We start from the raw sequence: 20,339 nt of genomic DNA on the forward strand, positions 1-20,339 counted from the left end.
GCAGTAGCAGTTCATTTCTGAAATGTCAAATAAGGGACCTAATACACTGTACGAAAATGAACTCAAATGAACACATAAATTGAATTAATTTTATTCGCAAAATATTCCCTAGTCAAATCAAGCACTAGTGTTTGGCTTAATTTACTCTGTCGTGGTTTGTTCTTGTTTTTATTGTTGCAATAATTCGACTAAAAAAATAGGAATGATTACAAGTTATGATGACGAATCCAACAAAATATTTCCATACGTTCGAACGATGAAATTATTATTCATTTTTTTAAATTATGACTTTGGTTTTGCCTGTGTGGATTTTTAGATTAATAAATTCTCCTTGCAATCAAAGCCACATTGTATTTTATCAAAAACTAGCCAGTCAAAATTTCTAGTTAGATTTTTTGTTTAATTGCATTTTCTTTGTTCAGCTGCATCTTTTGCAATACATTTTATTTAGGAAGCGAAAAATACAAATTTACAGCGACTTTAAATTGCAACTCATTGTTTGAGAAAACATTTTTCATTAATATTATACTATGCGTTTTCTCGTCAATGGTAGCTTTCCTTTATGCTTAGTATACCAAATTAGATGTCTTAACCAAAATATATTTTCCTTAGGCTTAATTTGTCAATCTTCAAAATTTTCAGACATTTTCAGCTGAAAGGTTTCTTTTGGCATCCAATGACCTCTCTATGCAAGCCCAAAATTATTTTCTTATCGTTTTGTATGAAGATACTTTGTAGATTATTTGTAAATATATTTGAACACCGAGTGCTTTTGTTTTTCTTTGCAATTCAAAGAAATTATTTGAATTAGTGTCGAAGTGTTCGATCTGAAAAACAGTCTAGATGTTCACTGTGTCTGCCAAAAAATGATAAAAATGTTCGACTTTACAGGCACATTTAGTACTGTTAACATTCGGGAATGTGAAACCTACAAGCCAAATTTTTGTCCAAGATTTTCTTTGAATGCACAAAGAATGAGTATTGGTCAAAAGTTTGCTTCGTAGATTTTCTTTTTGAATTTTCTTTCACAAATATGAACATTTCGGCACACATACAACCATTTTCCAATCGAATTCAGTTGTACAAACGTAATTCTTAAGTAACTAGCAACAGTTTAAAAACGAAAAAGTTTTGTAAATGAAACTCTATTTCACATTGACAATTCCTTAAAAGTGTAAATAGTAAATTCACTCAAGCACAGTCTGAATTTTAAAAAATAAAAGAAAATATTTCAGCCACTGACTGTTATGATTTTATTTCAATAAAGATTCCTGATAACATTTATTATTGAGCGAAAAGTATTATACTTTCTCTTAAAACTTTTTATTCAACTGATTTTAGTCATGGAAGAATAGAACATTCGAATTAGGATGGGATTGCGCATTATACTGTCCAGTTATAATTTTTAAAATTCAAAATTCTTTGTCATTTCTTATAAATAATGCGCGGTCTAACCTTCCAACATAAAATCTCAATATGTTAACAAGACGTTAATAGTTTCGCAATAGTTTAAACAAGGCATCGAAATCAGTTTTAGAATGAAAATTTCGTTTAGGTAAATTTTATCACTGAGAAGAAGACTGAAATAGTTCGTTGTACGAAATCTATCCGAAATGAAAAAAAAAAGAAGCGGAGCGAGTACTCAAATCAAATTAGTGCCAGATCGGTTAGCTGGTATGTAACTGTTTCAATTTCTTTTCTCACTATCCAGTGTGCAGCCTTAAGGCTCGGGGTAATTCTTACGAGCAAAAAAACGTAAATTTTGGAAGCAGACATGGTTACTTTATAGTCTACTATTCAGTGCTATTCCTGTAGGTAAAATTCTGCATTCTCAGTTAGACGTTTTAAGAAGGAATTTTAAAATTCATATGTTACTTCATAACCATTAATTTTATCATAATTTATATAATTTTTGTTTTTTTAGAAAAGACACCCATATTATGTAACTACAATTTAACATTAACTTTTGTTTGTTTATATTTTAAATTCAACAATTAAAAATTTAGAAATTTTATTTTATATAATTTTTGTTCTTCAATTGAATATTAAACGCACATAAATATCGTTGTATATAATAACGTACTCTCAACTACTATTTAGTTTTTTTCATTTTTTTAATAAGTTTTTTTTTGGTTGTTTTTCTTTGTTATATAAATTTAGGTAATGACACTGCGTGAATTGTTTTTTACAACTTCTTTTCTCTTAAATTTTCTCTAGCAACATTTCCAATTTATTTCTTTAAATTGTAATATTAATTTCATTTTAAGCAGCGTGTTATTTACTATTAATAATGACATTTTTATGTACAATTTGTATCGATTGCAGATGGACTGGCAAAACGAGAAAGGTTTAATAGTCCGAAAAACTTAGGAGATATCTCCTCCGGAGGTTAATAATAATATATTAGTCGTGTGGGCATGTGATTCTTTTTCAAATTCATAAATATTTACAGTCAACAGAATTCGTGTCTAAGCTCGGCGGTTTTACCAGCTGGTCCACTTATTCAAACAGTTTGCTTATAAGACCTTATTAGCACGTAGTGTGACTAATGAATGGTCCAGCTGGTAAAACAGCTGAGCCAAGCTTAGACACAAATTCTGTTGACATTAACTGTAATTTGAAATCAAGAAATTTCTCTGAAATTCTATTAATCTGATACATTTCTTATTAAGAGTACTAAAACCGGCAACTTTAACGCGAATGTATTCCCTTAATTCGTTTAACCTGTCATTTCTAGTTTATTGCTTGAAGTGTACGCTGCTAAAATCCAGATACACCAATCAATTCCTATTTATTACCCCCGGTTGTAGCAACAAAACAAACAGACAAACAAAAATACGAAAACTACCATTTTCCATTTGGGATTTGTGTACACTGAATTTTGGAAAACAAATAACCAGAATACACAGAGTGCACAGTGTTTCACACGATCAAATAACGATAGTGACAACTAAACTTAATTCAAAATCTGTGTTTGGGTGTGTGTGTCACGATATTTTCAAATTTATTATAGCAGCTTTAATTCTGTCGGACAATAAAAAGTGGTGCGAGTGATATTGCCAGATTGTTAAAAGGACTTTTTCATTCATTTGCGAACATTGTTATATTTAAAGTAATTGAAATTGAAATTGCGCTTTCGTCGATAAAATTGTTCGAAGTTCGAATGAGTAAGATGAATGTCTCCTCTGGGAGATGATGACGACGAATGAAAGTGATTGTCACACTTCAACACCTGTGTGTGTTGGGTAATGGTGGGTCTGACACGATAAAATGTTAAATTCTTCGTAGGCAAAAGACATGTACAGTTTAGGCGCAAAATGATAAAAATTGAAATTTTTAAACGTTACTGTGGATTTACATAGCAACGTAAAAGTGACAGATGCAAAAATTTTCTCATACGGCAACTCGAAATTTCATTCATAATTTTAATTTTATGAATGAAATTTCGGGTTGCAGTATTTAAAAAACATTGCATCTGTCACTTTTACGTTGCTATGTAAATCCACGGTTAGAGCTTGGCACTTATTGTTCGCGTGTGTTGTGTGTACGGTCGCCGAAATAGGTGTGGATTATTTAAATAGGCTTCTGAAAAATTGTTTGAAGCATTTTCTCCTCTATAAAATATTTGATATTTTCTGTTACATAGTCCCGATATGCTTAATTTCACTGACAATTTGTTTTTGTTTTGGTGATTTTACTTAGCTTATAGTTTTCATTGAGCTGCCGTAATTTGCAAAAGAGACTTAGTGAAAATTCGAAACAGAATAATTCTTTTGTGTACATTTGTCCCTAAGTCCCTTATCTAAATAACGGCAGTGAAGTAAGTATATACCGCGATGGTATACATCAAAATGTTCATTTCTTTTAGTCAGTTGATATTTTAATGTTTGTTTTTAGTGATTTATACTTAACGAATATCTCCAGATCATCTCATCTCATTGTGTTAAAATAAGAATTTGTCGTCTTGTTTAACGTAAAAATAAGAAGAAAATGAAAAAAAAAAGACAAAACGGAAAACAAATTTCTCTTTACCTTTGTCTCGTTTTTACTCGTGAGCTTCAGATTCCTGCTGCACTAATTTAAATCGACGTGGAGATCGTATCGACCCATGTGACACCAATGTCTTCAATTGACCGCCTTGTGCCAAATGTTTCTTTATTAATCTCGATACTAAAAACTGTGGTCGTTTCTGCCATTCGTTCATCACCTCTTTCGGCGTATTTACCTGCGTCAAAATTTATCGAAATATTTTGGTTGCAGTTTTACTCAAGTGAAAAAGAATGACATCAAATCTAACCTGATCTCCTTTCAATCTATCTAAGAGAGTGACGCATACGACTGCTGCTCGAATGCCAGCATGATGTGTCAATGCGGCGAAAATTGTACTTTCCATTTCGATATTAACAACACCAAAATCGTGGAGCTTATTCAAATAGCCCATTTTGTCGCTCTCGGTAAAGTCACAAAATGCTCCGTCAAGACGTCCCTGGCCTATGTAATTTGGTTAAATTTATGAGGTTCCAAACAAAAATAATTTTTTATCAAATTCCGTTGTTACCTTCATAAAAATCGTGAGTGCACATCGTCTTTCCTATAACCGTTTCGTACGGGTCTTCGTCGGGATCAGCTAATGACTTCAATTCACGGGCTAACCTCTTATCTAGTTTAGCTGGTCTGTGCACAACTTGTCCAAGAATTGACTGTAAACAATTTTCGGTCATCAAACCCGATTTCGTTTGAGTTACGAAACAAATGGTAACTTACCAGCTCGTATGTGTTTCTCAGTAAGCCATCAACAGCTTCCTCGGTTATGACAACAGTTCCACCTTCAACACCAATTCCTCCGCAAGTGCCAATACGAATGAAAATGGGATCTTTACACTTGGCATGGTACATGAGCTTAATCATTTCGTGCAATAAAATGCCAACCGACGGGACACCCATTCCATGGCTTATTGACAGAACAGGACCGACCTTGTACATGGAGTATCTGTAGGAAAATGCACTAATGTCTTGTAATTGCGTTCCGGCCGGTAGCTTGTAACCTATCTCTCCCATTATATAATGTGCAAATGTTTCCATACGTTTTGGCGTTCCTCCCATGCAGACAAACTGGAATATGAATTACGATATGAAAGTGGATAGAGTTGTGGATGTGGAAGGAGTTTCGATTTGAGTTTTAGCTCTGAATTCTGAAGACATTTTTACGGTACATAAATACTGCACAGCACATGCACCCATATGAATATATTCGACTTCAGCCATCAGCGATCACGAAACTTATCGGTCATTGTACTGAAAACTTTACCTTAACATCGCCAAACATTTCTTGAAGATCGTGACTTCCACTACCGAGAGCAAGATGATAGAGAATATCTTGATCCATAAGTTCGATATTGGGATTTCGAAGCTTAACAGTCCCATCTGGATATCTGTAAATAAAATGTTTACATTTTGTTAAGTGTCGTGAGTATGTACGTTTCACATTTAAAAAATTTAAATAATTTTTTTCGCATAATCGACAATACAGCAAAATTTGCAGTGTATACATAAACTGCGTGTTTGTGATCACTGTGGTCTCATTATGGTCGATTTGTGATGACTGAAAGTTTTCAACATGATTTTCATAAAAGTGTGCTTTATGCTTTATTTGGCAATCATGTCATAAAAATATATGAGTGTAATCTATAGAGCCTACAGTAGGTTAATCAGTTAGTAACATTTAGCAAACAGACATCCCGTTCTAAAAATTGCAAATTCTGGTTAGACCCGTACGAAGTACTGGGGTCTTATAGGTTTACGCATACGTTTGTAACACGTCGAATAGGACTCCCTGAGTAAGGGGAAACCTATTGTGGTTGTCTAGAGATGCCAAATCCGCGAAAAAAAAAATGTCCGTCTGTCCGTCTGCACGATAACTTGAGTAAAACGCATCCGATTTTGAAAATTCTTTTTTTTCCCGTTTGGTAATGTCAAAAGACAGGCTAAGTTCGAAGATGAGTGATTTTGGATCGACCCCTCCCGAGCTGTGGCCCAATAAGTGCTTTACGGTTTTTCGAAGATTTCTCCGGACATGTAAACGTTACACCTGTAAGTGATACGTCAAATAAAAGGTATTTACAATTCAGTTTATGGAAATCGGATGACCGACTCGTGAGTTAGACCCCTTGGTGTGGAACAGGCACAGGGCGGCAAGCAGTTTTTGCTTGTAGGTCGGCCACATTTGAACATATTTCGTCTGTGTTAGCTTTATTAGATAGGTATTGACCGTACCAATCAGGGAAAAAAAATTTATGAAATTATGTTCTCCGGAGCGTGAGCTAGGTCTCTTGGAGTGAGCTCTTATCTGGCTACTCGGAAGTACAGTGAACGTGATGTATTTTGACAATATCTCGAGTAAATTTTGACCGAATTTCATGAATTTTTTTTTGTTTGAAAGGTATTAACGAATGTAAAGCGTCGGTACTATTTCCGGTCTCCTAACAAAATGGCTGCTGGCGGCCATATTGGATTTTATTAAAAGTGATATAAAGTGGGAAAAATGATGCTTAGAGAGTTTCTGTTAACATGGAAATAATGTGTTAAGTGTGAGGGGTTTCAGGGATTCCATATATGGACATCTATATATACCTATATACAGCTATATTGAGCTATATACAGGCATATAGAGCTATATAATAGCATATTCCTCTGTGAAATGTTTATTTACAGTGAAATATAGGTAAATATAGCGGTATATAGCTGTTTAAATAGGAATTTATGAAATTTGACTTCGTACGGGGCTGTCTATATTGCCTCCGGCAATTTAATTGTATATGATAACAAGGCAAAGAGTGGATAATGTAAGTGATTTAAAAGGGAGAATAGTTTTTCAGCAGAGAAGAAAATGAAGTAAGAGAAATGAAGAGTTTCACATTAAAGGCTTTTGATACGAATAGGTGTTTCGTACGGGTCGGCGTTAGCTATGTTTTTAACAGGTAGTTTCGCAAGCCAATGGGGTAATTTATCTAACCATACTGCATGATTGATGGCACGCCTACGAGGCGTATGCCGTCAGTTTAGTAAGTAAAGTGATCCGATGGTAAACACATTCGAAAAGTAAAAAATGAAAAAAAAAAAATTCTCCTTCTAAGCAAATAAATGGAGTTTGCTGTGGAATTTAAAATTTTTCGCAAGACTTATGCATGATTTGTTATAGGCATGTGTAAAATTATAGCGAACTTGCACAACATGTTACATGGTAAACATTTATGTAGATGTTATATAATGCAACACCAGACGTTGCTCGGATTTGTATAAAAACGTTTTTCTTCTACACAAATTTAAAATTCTTCAGATGGTATCTTAATCCTGTCTTCTGTATCAATCGAAATATACAGTAGTTGGTTGGACTACCCTCCAACGACATAGCCACAATTATTAAAAAAGTCTACATTCGCACTCGCACTTAACTTGAGATATACGATTTAGAGCAGTTTCTTCACTTTTGTCTACTTGACAATCTACAATTCTAGCCGTTTCGAATCTGGCTGAAGCCAGCTGATCTTTGGTCTCTGATTAATTTAAATATTAAACTCATCACCTTGTCCCATCTTCCGGAACCCAATCCTCAATTTCGTCGCTTTTGTTACCATTTCCGTTTGCATCCGTATTTCCGTTTGAAGACTTATTACTCAGACGTGGTATTTTAGCCGCAGACATTATGCAAGTTTTCACAACTTTTCTACTTAAAATTCACTTCCAGTTTTTCCAGACAGAAAACAAAATGAGTTAACCTTTCGTGTACGTACTCACAAATTGAACAAATGTTACAAGCTATAATGCAACAGCACTCTCTGATTGTGTACGTATATAATTTTAAACTTAAACTAAATTCGCATTTGCGCCAATTTACATACAATGCACTGTCGTTTGCAACAACACAACTTCTCAATTTGAACTGAAATGAGTTATTGGATCTTATTAAAACGCAACCGACGTAACACAAACAACTAACGTTTATAACTTGTTTCTGGTGTCTGTTTCAGGCGAATGTTCCATTCAAGAAAAACTGATTCCGAACCGAATAGTGTTATCACCATACGAAGAACGATTCTGATACACCAGAACCAAAAGAAGAAAAAATCTTTGATAAGAAAAGATGAAAAAAAACGAATTATCTTCCTTCGTTTTTTTCAGGGTTAAAATGTAATAACATTCAAAGATGTTTTTCGTTTATTTTTCATTCGTAGTTTTATCTCAATATTTTAAACACAGCATCATTTCTTATACCCACACTACCTCTGTCTACGTATAACATATTCATGTGCTCTAGTTCATATTTAAAACTATCATATCGTATTTAAAATGGTTCGAAATTTATGAACGTCCTGAAGAAAGGTCTGCATACCGTCTGCATACAAACTGATGGTGAATCATATAACAATTGAATTTTTACCTACGTTTCTGGAATGTTGAATTTATTGTTACATACAAAAAAATCGACCCGTAAGTTAATTTAAACTGAAGATAAAATCGAGTGGCAGATCGTGTCACTTTTTAGAATTTTCTCTTTATTTAATGCACATAAGGGTAAGAATGCAATCGTTTCGGTTTTTTTTTTTGGCTACGGTCGCTGTTCACCGAATACTGTTCAACAAGTTGTCGTTTGAAGCATCGACGTATAAGATACTTCCAATATTAAATTGAATGAATTGAGTGAGTACGTTACACATCAATAAGATCCGACAGAACCTATTCTGGGATATTTTTTTTGGTAAATTTTAGCAAATTTTGTAAATTGATTTTCCAAACCCTGGATACCCTGGATACTGACAAGAGGTAGCATGTTACTGATTTGGATTCCTTATATGTTATGTTGCTGGTTGGGTCAAAAGGAATTGTTTCTCGGAACAAGATGTGTCATGGTCCCCAATACTTGTCTTCCTCATTGCCCTCAACCAAAAACATGTCAAAACCACTTTTTTGTTTATTTGGTTGTGCTTATTGAACGCCTCTCATTCGACTCTCCCTGAGTCATCTTCATGGCTAAAACGTTACAATAAACCAATGACAATACAATTGGGTTGTTTTATATTGCATTGCCAATGGGTGATTGTAACGTTTTAACCATGAAGATGACCGGGAGAGTCAAACACAACAAAACAAACAAAAATTTGTTCAGAAAGAGTAGTTCGGTGAGCAAGAAAAGGATTGAGGACCATTGCATCTTGTTCCCAGTGACGATTTAACAGATTTATCCATCTTTATTCAAAGTCCTTCATTTTGCTAGTAAAAAACAGTTGAAACCAAAGAATTTGGTATATATACGTCCTTTCCGTCTGGTCTTCAAGACCACATGTGCATACGATCACAGTCATTTTCTGAAAAGTTTTCGTTTCGACTTACTCATCTCGCTCCTCATCTGATAATGAAGACAATGATGATCTGTACAGAGACATAATCTATGTATACTTTGGAGTTGGAGTTGGTTGATAACGATACAGCTGAAATAAGAAAGAATTTAATTTAATATTAAAGCAGCTTTGAACTTTACGCTTCAATTTGTTGGTTGTGTGCACAGCGAGGGCAGAAAATCGCTTGAGTTGGAATTTCCTATTTTCCGCCAGTTGAACAGAACGGATATCAAAACTTTTACTTCGCGTAACTAACCTTTTTGTCATTTTTGTAATAAACTTCTTCGTATACAACAAATTTTGTTTTCTGTAATTGAATTATATCCGAAAAAACGAAAATTTTTGATTCATCTGAAAAGTTAACTTAGTCAGAACACATAGGTATCAAATATACCGACATGCTGAGGAAATCACTTCGGAACTATACAAAAAGATTGAGTTGGCACGCATCGTTGCACAATTTAAATTAATACAAAAACGATGACGTAGAGATCACAATTATGCAGTTATTAAAACCTGCCCAAAAACTACGATAAATTATATCGAAAACCTATCCTTTTTCTATATATCAATTTACCATTTCAGTTCCATCATGAGAACATATAACCGCACTCAAACCTCACCTCACATGGGTTACCATGGTATACTTTAAGAAATGTTTGAAAACGATTGAATACTCAATCAATTTCAATTTATTGACGGAAGTGCGGAGACACCAAAGTGTTGGCACATTGAACTCTGTCATCAATCAAATTCATTTATTCACCTGTTACCTTTTTCTTGTTCGCAAAATTTACGTACGATTCAGTTGAACGATTCAATTAACTAAAAAGCCAACCTTTTCTCGGCCTATTAAAAGTTTTGTTTCGTCTGTTCTTCTATTAATGATGACCCAAAATTGAATCCGAAAATAGTTCTTGTCGCTCAAAAGCTCCGAAAAATATTTATAGAAACTTGAGAGGAGCACTTGTTTGATTCTGAAGAACAATCAATAGATCGTCGTGTGAATGTGTTTGCATTTTGGAATCAAACTTTTACTGTGAAAAAAAGCGATCTGACGAGAACATACTTTCTAACTGTTGAACAAACTTCCTTCCGCAGTATAAAAAAGTTTTGTTTTGATTTTTACTTTAGTTTAAACGAGAGCGATATGGACAAAATGTTGGTGATATGCTAGTACACGGAAAGCGTATAATTTTTCCAAAAAAATATCGATTTTACATAACTTACCTACAATATACTCGTGTGGTTAAATTTAAATGGAATTAACAAGTTTACTAAGGCTTTATACGATTAATTAGTCAGCACACCACTTTTAACTATTTAACTGAATTCGATTGCAACAAATTTCAAGTCTAACAACAACAATTTTGGTATTTTTTGGGAAGGATTTTTGTGTTTCTACCCTAACAAAGAAAATTGAATACACAATAAACGATGTGACTGTTCGAAGCAAACTCAAATATTACGTACACACCCTTATTATCTTTACTGTCGTTCACACTGCGTCTGTGTCTACCAGTGCTCTCTCGAATTCGTTTTGCTGTTCATGATAATTTCCAAAAGGTTGTTCGACAGTGTAAACAGTTCTTTAAAAATGTTTCTTTTCCGATTTTTTTTCGGAAATATTTGATTTAACCATGCGCACACCAACATTTTTCCAATTTTCACTTCCTTTTCTCGTGTACATATTTAACCATTTAGCCATTTAAGTAGTGCAGAAAGATACATATGCTCCCTTCCCTGTTTACTTATTTCCGATAGTAGCAGAGTAGCAGGTATCATCAGCAGATTAAAATGTTATGCATATCATCGCTCCCATAATGAACCTTTATTTACTCTGCTTACAATGTTTAAAAGAGGAAACTGTTTAGCCGGAGATTTGTACGTAGAAATGACGATAACACAAACCGCACTGTTTTAATTTTCAACCGAGAAAACTTTGAATCACGATAGAAGGTAGTATCACCCACTCTCTTCAGATAACAGTTTTGAGGGATCATGGTGCAGTGACTTTGTCACCGTATCCTGATAGCAACACGGTTTCATATGTCTCCAAACAAATATATTCTTCCAAAAATATTTTTTAGAAATCAGAATAATGAATATCAGCAACATTGTAATATACACCATTTCAGCGGCAGCTGCAATAATACATTGTTTCGTCAGGTGGATGTCAGTACAAACATGTTAATTAAGTGGCAATCGGTTGTCTGTCCATTGATTGATTTCGTTTTTATGATATAAAATCGTGACGGCTTGGCTTGGATCAACGCACTTCAAGCAAAAGTGATCAAAGTCGACAGCTGCCAAATAGAGCACTATGAAATGGTTTTTACATGCTTCGAAAACCGTACTTTTCATGTTTCAAGCACTACTTTCGACGCCCTTATCATGTAAAATCCATTACATAACTCGGGATAAAAAGATGAAAAGTCTCATTTTCGTGTGTTTATTGACCTCGGCTTCGCCTAGGATCAACAAAACTCACACGAAAACTCTACTTTTCATCTTTTTATCCCTAGTAATGTAAAATACTATTACAGTTGTGTGACACACTGTCAAGTTTCAGTACCCTAGAGTACCAAGTGCGTTGCTTGGATATAATAAAAGGCAGACTTCTTGCGTCACTAACCACATTTGTTTTATCGATAAAAGTAGTCTCTAAGCACACGGTTCTTTGGAGAATAGAAACCCTTTGCATTTACTGTTTTAGTATTAAAATTGGCGAACAGAGTCTGCATTGCATTCATAATTGTCGTCAAATAAGATGAATCGCAGACGAGTGCTGGCTATTTAAATTAGTGCAACGAATCAATTTTTTCCCTTCATGACATCATTGTTGAAGAAATACGACATTCCAATTAATCACTTGGATTTCGATTATATAAAATCCTGTGAAGATGTGAAGGAAATTGAGCGTATCGTTACCATATTGAAGTCAGGCGAAGAAGGCTACTACCCAGATCTAACGAATTGTGCGTTGGTAAAATTAAAGGCTCTCAAACCGAACAGTAAGGTTTTACGAGAAGAAGCTCCGGTCCTCAACAAGAGGTCTATGAACAATGAGGAGTGGAACCATATAACGACAAGCATTGATGTAAGTATGGTTCTTGTGTTCAAAGTATCAACAAGTAAGTGACTATTAAATCAGGATTGGACCGAGTCGATGAAAAAGAATTCAGAAATTTTACGAGAAGAGACGTCGGTGGATCAAACGAGCGATGTTTTCCCCATTCGGCAATTTTCGGAGAAAGACTCAAGCGAAAAGGAGTCAACGAAAACCAACATTAAAAGAATCAAGTCCTGTGACTACGCACAGTGGGATAAATATGATCCAGGTTTAGTTCAGTCTAGGAAAATTTTTAAGGCAGAGTCTAAGAATCTTTGATTATAGAAGTGGAAATGCTTAAAATGGATATTAACGAGGAACAACAACAGTGCGAGACAGTCAAAGTAAAAAATATAAAAAATTGTACCAGCATTGACTCTGCGAAAACGCAACAATTGGCAGATAAACTGTCGACGATAGAAAAAGTCGACCTCGCGAATAAGTATTCAAACCGACGATCACTGGTAGTATATTGTATTGATAGCAGTTAACGTTATTAACAGGCATCGAATCAAAGGGAATGAATTTTATAAGGCTGCCGACTATGACGAGGCGATAAGAGAGTACTCTCTCAGCATTCAAATATACCATACAGCTTCCGCATTTAATAATCGAGCCATAACCTGTGAGTATTTCAAAAAATCTTGACTTATTATCGAGTCGACGTCGACAACATTCACTGTGACTCAAATTTTTATTCCAGATTTCAAGTTGAATAACTTGGATATGACCATTGCTGATTGTGAACAATGTCTCAGACTTGAGCCAAATAACGTGAAAGCCTTACAGAGGAAAGCCCAAGCTTTATCAAGCCAGTCAAGATATCGAGAGGTTAGCATCTTATTGAATTGATAAGGTCTAGGGGAAAGGCTAATATTTTGCACTTTAGGCGTACGATGATTGTACGAAAATACTATCGATTGAATCCAATAATGAGTGGGCGAGAAATAAGTTGATCGAAATCAAACCGAAAATCCCGGATCTACCACCAGCCAATGCATTTAGGTATGCTAAAATCTCGCATATGTTTACCAATGATATGAAAATGAAATCAATTCAAGGATGAAAATTGTTGAGGATGAAGAAGACCCTGAAAATCCACCAATAGATCTGACAAAATACAATTTTGCTGACCTAATAATTCCGAATAAAATTTATCCGAGCAAGCTTTCAAAATTGAAATCGAGTTTTGTGCTGAATAAAAATGGAAACAGCAAGAAAAAATCGGACCCAGTCATGAAATCAAAGGAACATAAGAACAATGCTGGATTAATCATGCCCACTCGCAATTCACAATCGAAGTCCAAAATTACCGAATATCGCAATGGGGTTGTCATTGAAGAGTTGTAAGTAATTTTTGACAAAATATTTTGTGAGAGCGGGAGGACGTGTTCACCCAAAAAAAATGTTAATAAAAAATGATAAAAATTACTTTGTCTGTTTCCGTTTTCCATGAATATGCAGTGAAATAAGCCAAATTGAATTTTCACATCCGTATGATTCCAATGTCTTTGAAAGTTCCCTTCAATTTTATCTTCAACGATGAATACAACCTCTTCCAATTGTGAATTGCATAAATAGCGGCGTTATAAATGTTCGTTGAAATATTCTTTATTGTTCCGTTTATCCTCATTCAACATTATAGTCTCTTCGGCAACGGCCATACCATGATGAATACACCAGTTCTCGTCCGATCACTGAAGTTAAGCATCATTGGGCGCGGTTAGTACTTAGATGGGTGACCGCTTGGGAACACCGCGTGTCGTTGGCATTTTTTTTTTATTATTTTTACGAATTTTTTTTTCTCCAGTAATTATTTTGTAAATCATTCTTTGTATACTATGTCCAGTTTGTCCTAACATTTAAATTTATCTATCTGTTTATCTAACGGTTTACATAATCTCGTTACAAACTGACGTTATCACCAGTATGATAGTATTGGAGATACGACAGTCTGGCACGAGAACGATGGAAGAATTTTATATTTCAATGAGTGGACCACAATTTTTATTTTTTTTGAACACTATACATAAGGTGTAATTTTTCGTAACGTCTTAGATGAAGAGACGCAAAATAGTCAAAGACATTCAGTCTGCATAAATTCACTGAAAATTTTATTTAAAAAAAAAAATGCCAACGACACGCGGTGTTCCCAAGCGGTCACCCATCTAAGTACTAACCGCGCCCAATGATGCTTAACTTCAGTGATCGGACGAGAACTGGTGTATTCATCATGGTATGGCCGTTGCCGACGGTACAAGCTATGTAGTTCCTTATTTTCTTTTGCAATTTCTCTTTTCTTTATACGAATTGTAAGATATGATTTGATAAATATTGTCAACATATTTATCTACACAACATATGAGTCTTTACTAATAGAAGTTACGTTACCTCACCAACATTATGCTTTATTTACCTTTACCTCGAATATTAGTAAATATAACACAATTCGTATACTCTTCACCTATACGCGTCGATTTTCACAATTATAGTTGAAAAATACTTGAAATGGTTGACGAGCTTGATATAATATACCAAACTCGTTAGTTGGTGTAAACAACCACGTGTGCGGTGAATATAATGCATTGGTTTGAAAAGTTGATAGAAAAGGTGAAGCGCCATGCTAATAGTGTTACTGATGTTACAATCAAATCGCAATACTCATACCGTCTTTCATAAATGCGTATTTGCCACCAATATTCACAAGCCCGGCTAGCTCAGTCGGTAGAGCATGAGACTCTTAATCTCAGGGTCGTGGGTTCGAGCCCCACGTTGGGCGTTATTTTTTTTTATTTCATTTTTTTTTAATTATGAACTTTGCTGTTTTTGTTGTTGTTATAAATAAAATGAACAGTGGTGTGAGATAATGTACTATCTGGTATTTCGTTTTTTCCGCCGGTTTTTTTTGTCACTTTTCTACCACTATTTGAGTGTTTGAGAATTAAATTTATTTCTAAAGTCGGTTATCGGCGGTAGTGAGCAAGGAAAAACCGTGCGATAAAAAATCAAGTATGATACAGAAGCATTCCTTATTCCGTAACACCGTTCAACTAAGAATTCTAATTTAATTCATCTTTTGTAGCAACCGTAGATAATATCATATTCGGCATCAAGGCCTAGTATTTGAGAACGGATTTCCTAAAATGCTCAAAGATTCACAAAATTTTGGTCATTTTTGGTAATCTTTATAGAGAAGATTTTCTCAAATATTATGCCTTGTTAGGCATTTTACGACTGGACATCTTGTGCAATTGGACGACTAACTTTTCAATAACGTTTCATTGCAAACAAATAAAAAAAAAACAAAAAAAAAATGCCAACGACACGCGGTGTTCCCAAGCGGTCACCCATCTAAGTACTAACCGCGCCCAATGATGCTTAACTTCAGTGATCGGACGAGAACTGGTGTATTCATCATGGTATGGCCGTTGCCGATATAAACCGTTTTGTATGGTGTACTGTATTTACATTAGCTTCAATTCGAACTTTTATTACACCATTGTTGTGTAGGGTAACAACAGTTCACAGTTACGAGTACTGTATGTCCATAATTACTTGCAAACTAACTTAATACGAACAACATACTCTACGGAAGCGGTCGAATCAAATTTTTGGTCGATATTCGCGGGTGGTTCGGTTTAGCGTTAAATGAAAAGTCATGTATGTAACGTACCGGTCTTTTGTTATGTTATGTTCCGTTTATATTGAGGCTATTCACTGTATAGTCATATAATCATCGCCTAGCAGCATGTTTTCACCTGGTGATCATTCCAAAATCGTTGGGACATTTATAATTTAGCCGAGGTATGACCCTTCTCATCGACATCAATCTACAATCTCCAGCTGTTTACATAAGTTTACTCGAGAAAAGCAACAAGTGTCACACAATGTTAAATTGTTTCAAAGATGTGCAGTCTTCTTCTGGCTCATAATCAAGAAAATCTCCAGGTGTCGACAAACATTGTCTCACAGGCGAAGGAGTAAATTTAATATCTCGTAGTCCATAGTTGTCTTACGACGCTGGATGGCATCCGCTTCGATTAAGTGAACAAAAACGGGATTTAAAAAAACAATTTTTTTAATAATTCAAAAATGAAAAATCGACGCGACATCGACTTTTATAATAAAAAAAATCTGTAAAAATATTCTACAACAATTTCACAGCTACTTGATGTGCTTTTGAGAGCTTTCGATTTCTAATTTAACTTTTCGCAGCAGATCTTCAAAGCTATCGTTTTGTTGAACAGTCGGTAACACATATCCTTGCTGATAAACATTTGTATTATCTGGAAGCAAAAAGTTTCGTTATTGTTTCGCCTGATTCTCATTTTTCGAGTGATTTTTGTATTATACCTAAATCAAGATAGGACTCTTTACAAAAAGCTCGTCGTCCGCCGAAACTAATATCGTACGTATTTATCGACGAATCTGCAGCACTGCCGTCAATTGTGTTGTACGCATCTTTGGCACTTTTAAATGTTACGAAACCGAATTTCATTCTGATGGCAAAGATGAAAGAAAATTAAACAAAAAATCAATCTAGCCGACAATACGAACATCACAAAATGTTTCGAATCGCTCCATCAACGCAATACCTACCCATTCTTCTTTTGATGCGTCGAAATTTCCTTAATTGGTCCATACTTTTCGAATTTCTTCTTCAAGTCTTCCTTTGAGGTAGTTGTTTCGATACGGCCCACGTAGACCGTGCATCGTTCGTCTGAAGATTCAGAAATTTGATTTATTAGAAAGTGTACCGTTGTTAAGGCGCAGTGAAAAAGTGACATACCATTTTCCTGGCGGCTTCGTTTGTAGCTCTTTTCAAATCCTTGATTCGACCAACTGCTGTAATTGCTCCGCGATATCGATCGACGAGTATCGTTCGAACTTTTTCCTGATATCAAAATTGAACAAAATGGTCAGAATCGGGACAGTTAAAAACCCTCTGGATGAGGAAACTTACTTTTCCTATTGTCACTAGAATACGAGCTATATGAACTTCTCGAGCTTGTCGACGGACTCCGCGATAACGATTTTGCATAGACGGCAATTTTTGGCCTTTCCAGCACCGGAAACCGTATATCACAATCAGTCTGAACGCCAACCGATGCGCACTTGTTCCGTATGCGATCCTTTTTCAGATGCATAATCGTTTTATCCTCGCCGTGCTCGGTTTCATTTACAATTTCGCTATTCGTACTATCGGGGGCATTGTTGCCATTACAATTGAGGCTACTGCTTTTCTTTATTATAACGTCACGTATGCTCGCTATCAATGAATTACTGTCGTTCTTCACTTTCGTAATTGTGTCGGTGATTTCCGATATTAACTTTATCGACTGAACGTCGCCGGATAAATTTTCATTGAATGGAATCGTCACATCTGTATTCGATCCCATTGATACGACAATTATTTCCTCGTACAAATCCTGAATGCTGTTCGCCACACATTCTTTGTCCTGTTTCGCATCATTCTGATTCGCTGTCCAGTCATTTGGTTCCGTTTTAATTTCATTCACTTTGGATGGATGGCGCTTCAAGTCTGGCCGCCGTTTCAGATACTCTTCCAAGTTCAATTTCTTTTTCGCTTGGACCGGATGGACATTGTTCAGGCGATTTGTCGTTTCAATTTGATTCTTTTCGAATAAGATGTTGTTAACTGGTCCGCATGACTTGTCTGTTACTTTATCGAGCTGTTTCAGAACCGGTTCAGCGTTGGTCAATGGGTGGTGTACTAAGTTCTCTGCATTGCGTTTGTCGTGTAATTGATTTCGTTTGTTAGCGACCGTATGTTCTGAATCTACTCTTTGAGATTCGGTTCTGTTTATTGGACCGCCGAGTTCGATTCGTTTGTGATCCAGCACCTAATCGGCGAAAAATGTTTTTCATTAATTCGGTGCTTGTCGATTGTCAGTAGATTCTCGACAGGGATAGAGGAAATAAAATCATTTCAGACATTGATCATGTTGATGACTTAGGGTCTGGAAGCTATAGGAGTTTTAACTAAAAAATTAGAGAGAAGCTAAGGTAACGCTACGCCGGCCGGTTTTTTTGACTAAGTAAGTTCAGGCTTGAACGGAGATGGCTCCCCCTCTCTCCATGGAGTTACTAACATTGAGGCAAATGTCTGACTACGAGAATTTATCACCTCAACCTCTCAAGAGTCGTCCGGTAGAAAGAAAATCTTTCCTTTCCCTGACGATTCGATAAGCCGTTTAGCCGAGGGTCACATTAGCATAAATCTTACCTCAATCGGAAAATCACTCTGGCGTTTAATTTTGATAGGCTTCGGAAACAATGGCATTGCGGATGTTGAATCCAACCAATTGACAACATTTGCATAAGCATCGATTTGATCGCAGTTCGTTTGAAACTCTTTCGAATTGTCCGTGAATATTGATTCGCTTCCGGTATTTTTTTCTACAAAACCAGATTTATTCTTAATCATGTCGACATCTGCAGAAATCAAGGAAACTTACCGTAACTGTGATCGCTAGCTATCGATAAATCTTTACTGCTCGGTATATTATGCGGTCGACGCAAATTGTCTTCGTCGAATAAATCTTCGCTATCATTTTCGTGGCTCTTGAAACCACTGCTCGAACTAATACTTGGAGTTGTACTACAACTACTACCACTGTCATCATCATCATCATTATCGTCCCAATCATCGTATTCCATACAATTCGGATCAATTGATACAATTTCTAATTTTGGGGTCAAAAATGCCCTAGTTTCAATGTCAGCGGCAATCATCTGGGAAAAATTATTTTGGTTTCGTTTAAGCCGTATCACAAACGAGGTGAGCGCGTGTTACCTTTATTTCAGTGTCTCGTATTTATCTCCATTTATAGGTTCAAATTATGTTAAGTCGCTGTTTTGCTACGATGGTTTTGCTCTTGCAACCGGTTCTCTTGTCAGTACATACGCTGATTTTTGGTGTCCTACAAAATTTATGGTCTCATTGAAAAATCAAATCTGTGCACCTCTTTAATGTGAAGGTTGAGGAAGTGTGCGATAAAAACATTTTTTTTCTTTTGTTATGAATGATGGTGATAACTAAAGTGAAGAATGTTAACCGAATTGAGACCGTACAGTTGTCACATCATTTAACAAAAATAAAACCCGCGTCTCATTATTTTTGTTTTTATGGTGTACACGGTGTACACATTTCACATTACGTACAGACTCTGACACACTTCCTCCAAGTCTGGATTCTTCAAATAAATACGAATTTTGATAAAACAAAACTAATTTACCAGCTTATGATTCACTGACTAAGAAACAGGTAAAGCGTAACAAGCCAAATTAAAGGCCAATACCGAGAATTTTACTACAATTTCGTATGCCGATTATAAAAAGTTAAAAAACGTGGTATGGTGAAAATGGTGAATATAAATTATCTCTTTCCATGTATTTTGACAGAGTGTGCACACAGTGTTGCCATTCGTGATTGCAAGACCTGCAGCCTTTTGCTATGCTTAACACATTGTGAAAGTAAAATCAAGATTATTTGCTTATCTTAAAAACCAAGATGTGATCCTTATGGAAATGGAGTTTGTAAACCAATCTAGAACTATTAGTATTGTAAGAATGTTCCCAATGACATCGATTCCACAATAACACCAGCGACTATTTACTGACTTCGGTTCTTTCTTTTATTTACAATGGATAGACATGTCACTGCCGTTTGGCTTGTAAATAAACAAGTACTTAAGAACCGATCGCCGAAATATTAGCAATAATCAATTCCGCATTTTGTATCTCCTTATCCAGTCTCGTATGTTGTAATCGGACATTTTTCGATCAGATTAACTCATTTTAAGATTCTA

At 35.4% G+C, this 20,339-nt stretch overlaps 3 protein-coding genes and 4 non-coding genes across 9 annotated transcripts; 3 read left to right on the forward strand and 4 right to left on the reverse strand.

Annotated features, from left to right (window-relative positions):
• Positions 1-3,819: 3,819 nt before the first annotated feature.
• Positions 3,820-10,841, reverse strand: LOC119069132 (uridine phosphorylase 1-like). Of its 2 annotated transcripts, XM_037173038.1 has the most exons (7): positions 10,626-10,841; positions 9,388-9,485; positions 5,309-5,432; positions 4,765-5,112; positions 4,559-4,700; positions 4,298-4,491; positions 3,820-4,225 (listed from the first exon to the last, which is right to left on the reverse strand). In XM_037173038.1, exons 2-7 carry the CDS (start codon positions 9,438-9,440, stop codon positions 4,046-4,048), a joined length of 1,041 nt encoding a protein of 346 aa, XP_037028933.1. In that variant the 5' UTR covers positions 9,441-9,485; positions 10,626-10,841; the 3' UTR covers positions 3,820-4,045. The 2 variants fall into 2 exon arrangements, with proteins under 2 accessions (XP_037028933.1, XP_037028932.1); XM_037173037.1 differs by lacking the exons at positions 9,388-9,485; positions 10,626-10,841 and adding an exon at positions 7,583-8,031.
• Positions 10,842-12,108: 1,267 nt separating this feature from the next.
• On the forward strand, positions 12,109-13,925 carry LOC119069131 (sperm-associated antigen 1). The gene is made up of 7 exons (XM_037173036.1): positions 12,109-12,495; positions 12,550-12,736; positions 12,793-12,949; positions 13,011-13,132; positions 13,211-13,338; positions 13,397-13,512; positions 13,569-13,925. The coding sequence occupies exons 1-7, from the start codon at positions 12,226-12,228 to the stop codon at positions 13,855-13,857; spliced, it is 1,269 nt and encodes a 422-aa protein (XP_037028931.1). The 5' UTR covers positions 12,109-12,225; the 3' UTR covers positions 13,858-13,925.
• Positions 13,926-14,159: 234 nt separating this feature from the next.
• On the forward strand, positions 14,160-14,278 carry LOC119069364. Its single transcript, XR_005086315.1, has one exon. It is a non-coding gene; the product is annotated as a 5S ribosomal RNA (ribosomal RNA).
• Positions 14,279-14,638: 360 nt separating this feature from the next.
• Positions 14,639-14,757, reverse strand: LOC119069365. Its single transcript, XR_005086316.1, has one exon. It is a non-coding gene; the product is annotated as a 5S ribosomal RNA (ribosomal RNA).
• A 456-nt stretch (positions 14,758-15,213) lies between these two features.
• Trnak-cuu lies at positions 15,214-15,286 on the forward strand. The gene has a single exon. It is a non-coding gene; the product is annotated as a tRNA-Lys (tRNA).
• A 535-nt stretch (positions 15,287-15,821) lies between these two features.
• Positions 15,822-15,940, reverse strand: LOC119069366. Its single transcript, XR_005086317.1, has one exon. It is a non-coding gene; the product is annotated as a 5S ribosomal RNA (ribosomal RNA).
• Positions 15,941-16,567: 627 nt separating this feature from the next.
• LOC119069130 lies at positions 16,568-19,932 on the reverse strand. 2 transcript variants are annotated; one of them, XM_037173035.1, is made up of 9 exons: positions 19,767-19,932; positions 19,325-19,451; positions 18,987-19,263; positions 18,755-18,927; positions 17,471-18,371; positions 17,297-17,401; positions 17,107-17,227; positions 16,861-17,006; positions 16,568-16,793 (listed from the first exon to the last, which is right to left on the reverse strand). In XM_037173035.1, exons 3-9 carry the CDS (start codon positions 19,261-19,263, stop codon positions 16,672-16,674), a joined length of 1,845 nt encoding a protein of 614 aa, XP_037028930.1. In that variant the 5' UTR covers positions 19,325-19,451; positions 19,767-19,932; the 3' UTR covers positions 16,568-16,671. The 2 variants fall into 2 exon arrangements, with proteins under 2 accessions (XP_037028930.1, XP_037028928.1); XM_037173033.1 differs by having other exon boundaries at positions 18,987-19,265; positions 19,321-19,451; positions 19,767-19,925.
• Positions 19,933-20,339: the final 407 nt, after the last annotated feature.

Source organism: Bradysia coprophila, assembly GCF_014529535.1.
Source record: "Bradysia coprophila strain Holo2 chromosome X unlocalized genomic scaffold, BU_Bcop_v1 contig_26, whole genome shotgun sequence".
Classification (NCBI taxonomy): domain Eukaryota; kingdom Metazoa; phylum Arthropoda; class Insecta; order Diptera; family Sciaridae; genus Bradysia; species Bradysia coprophila.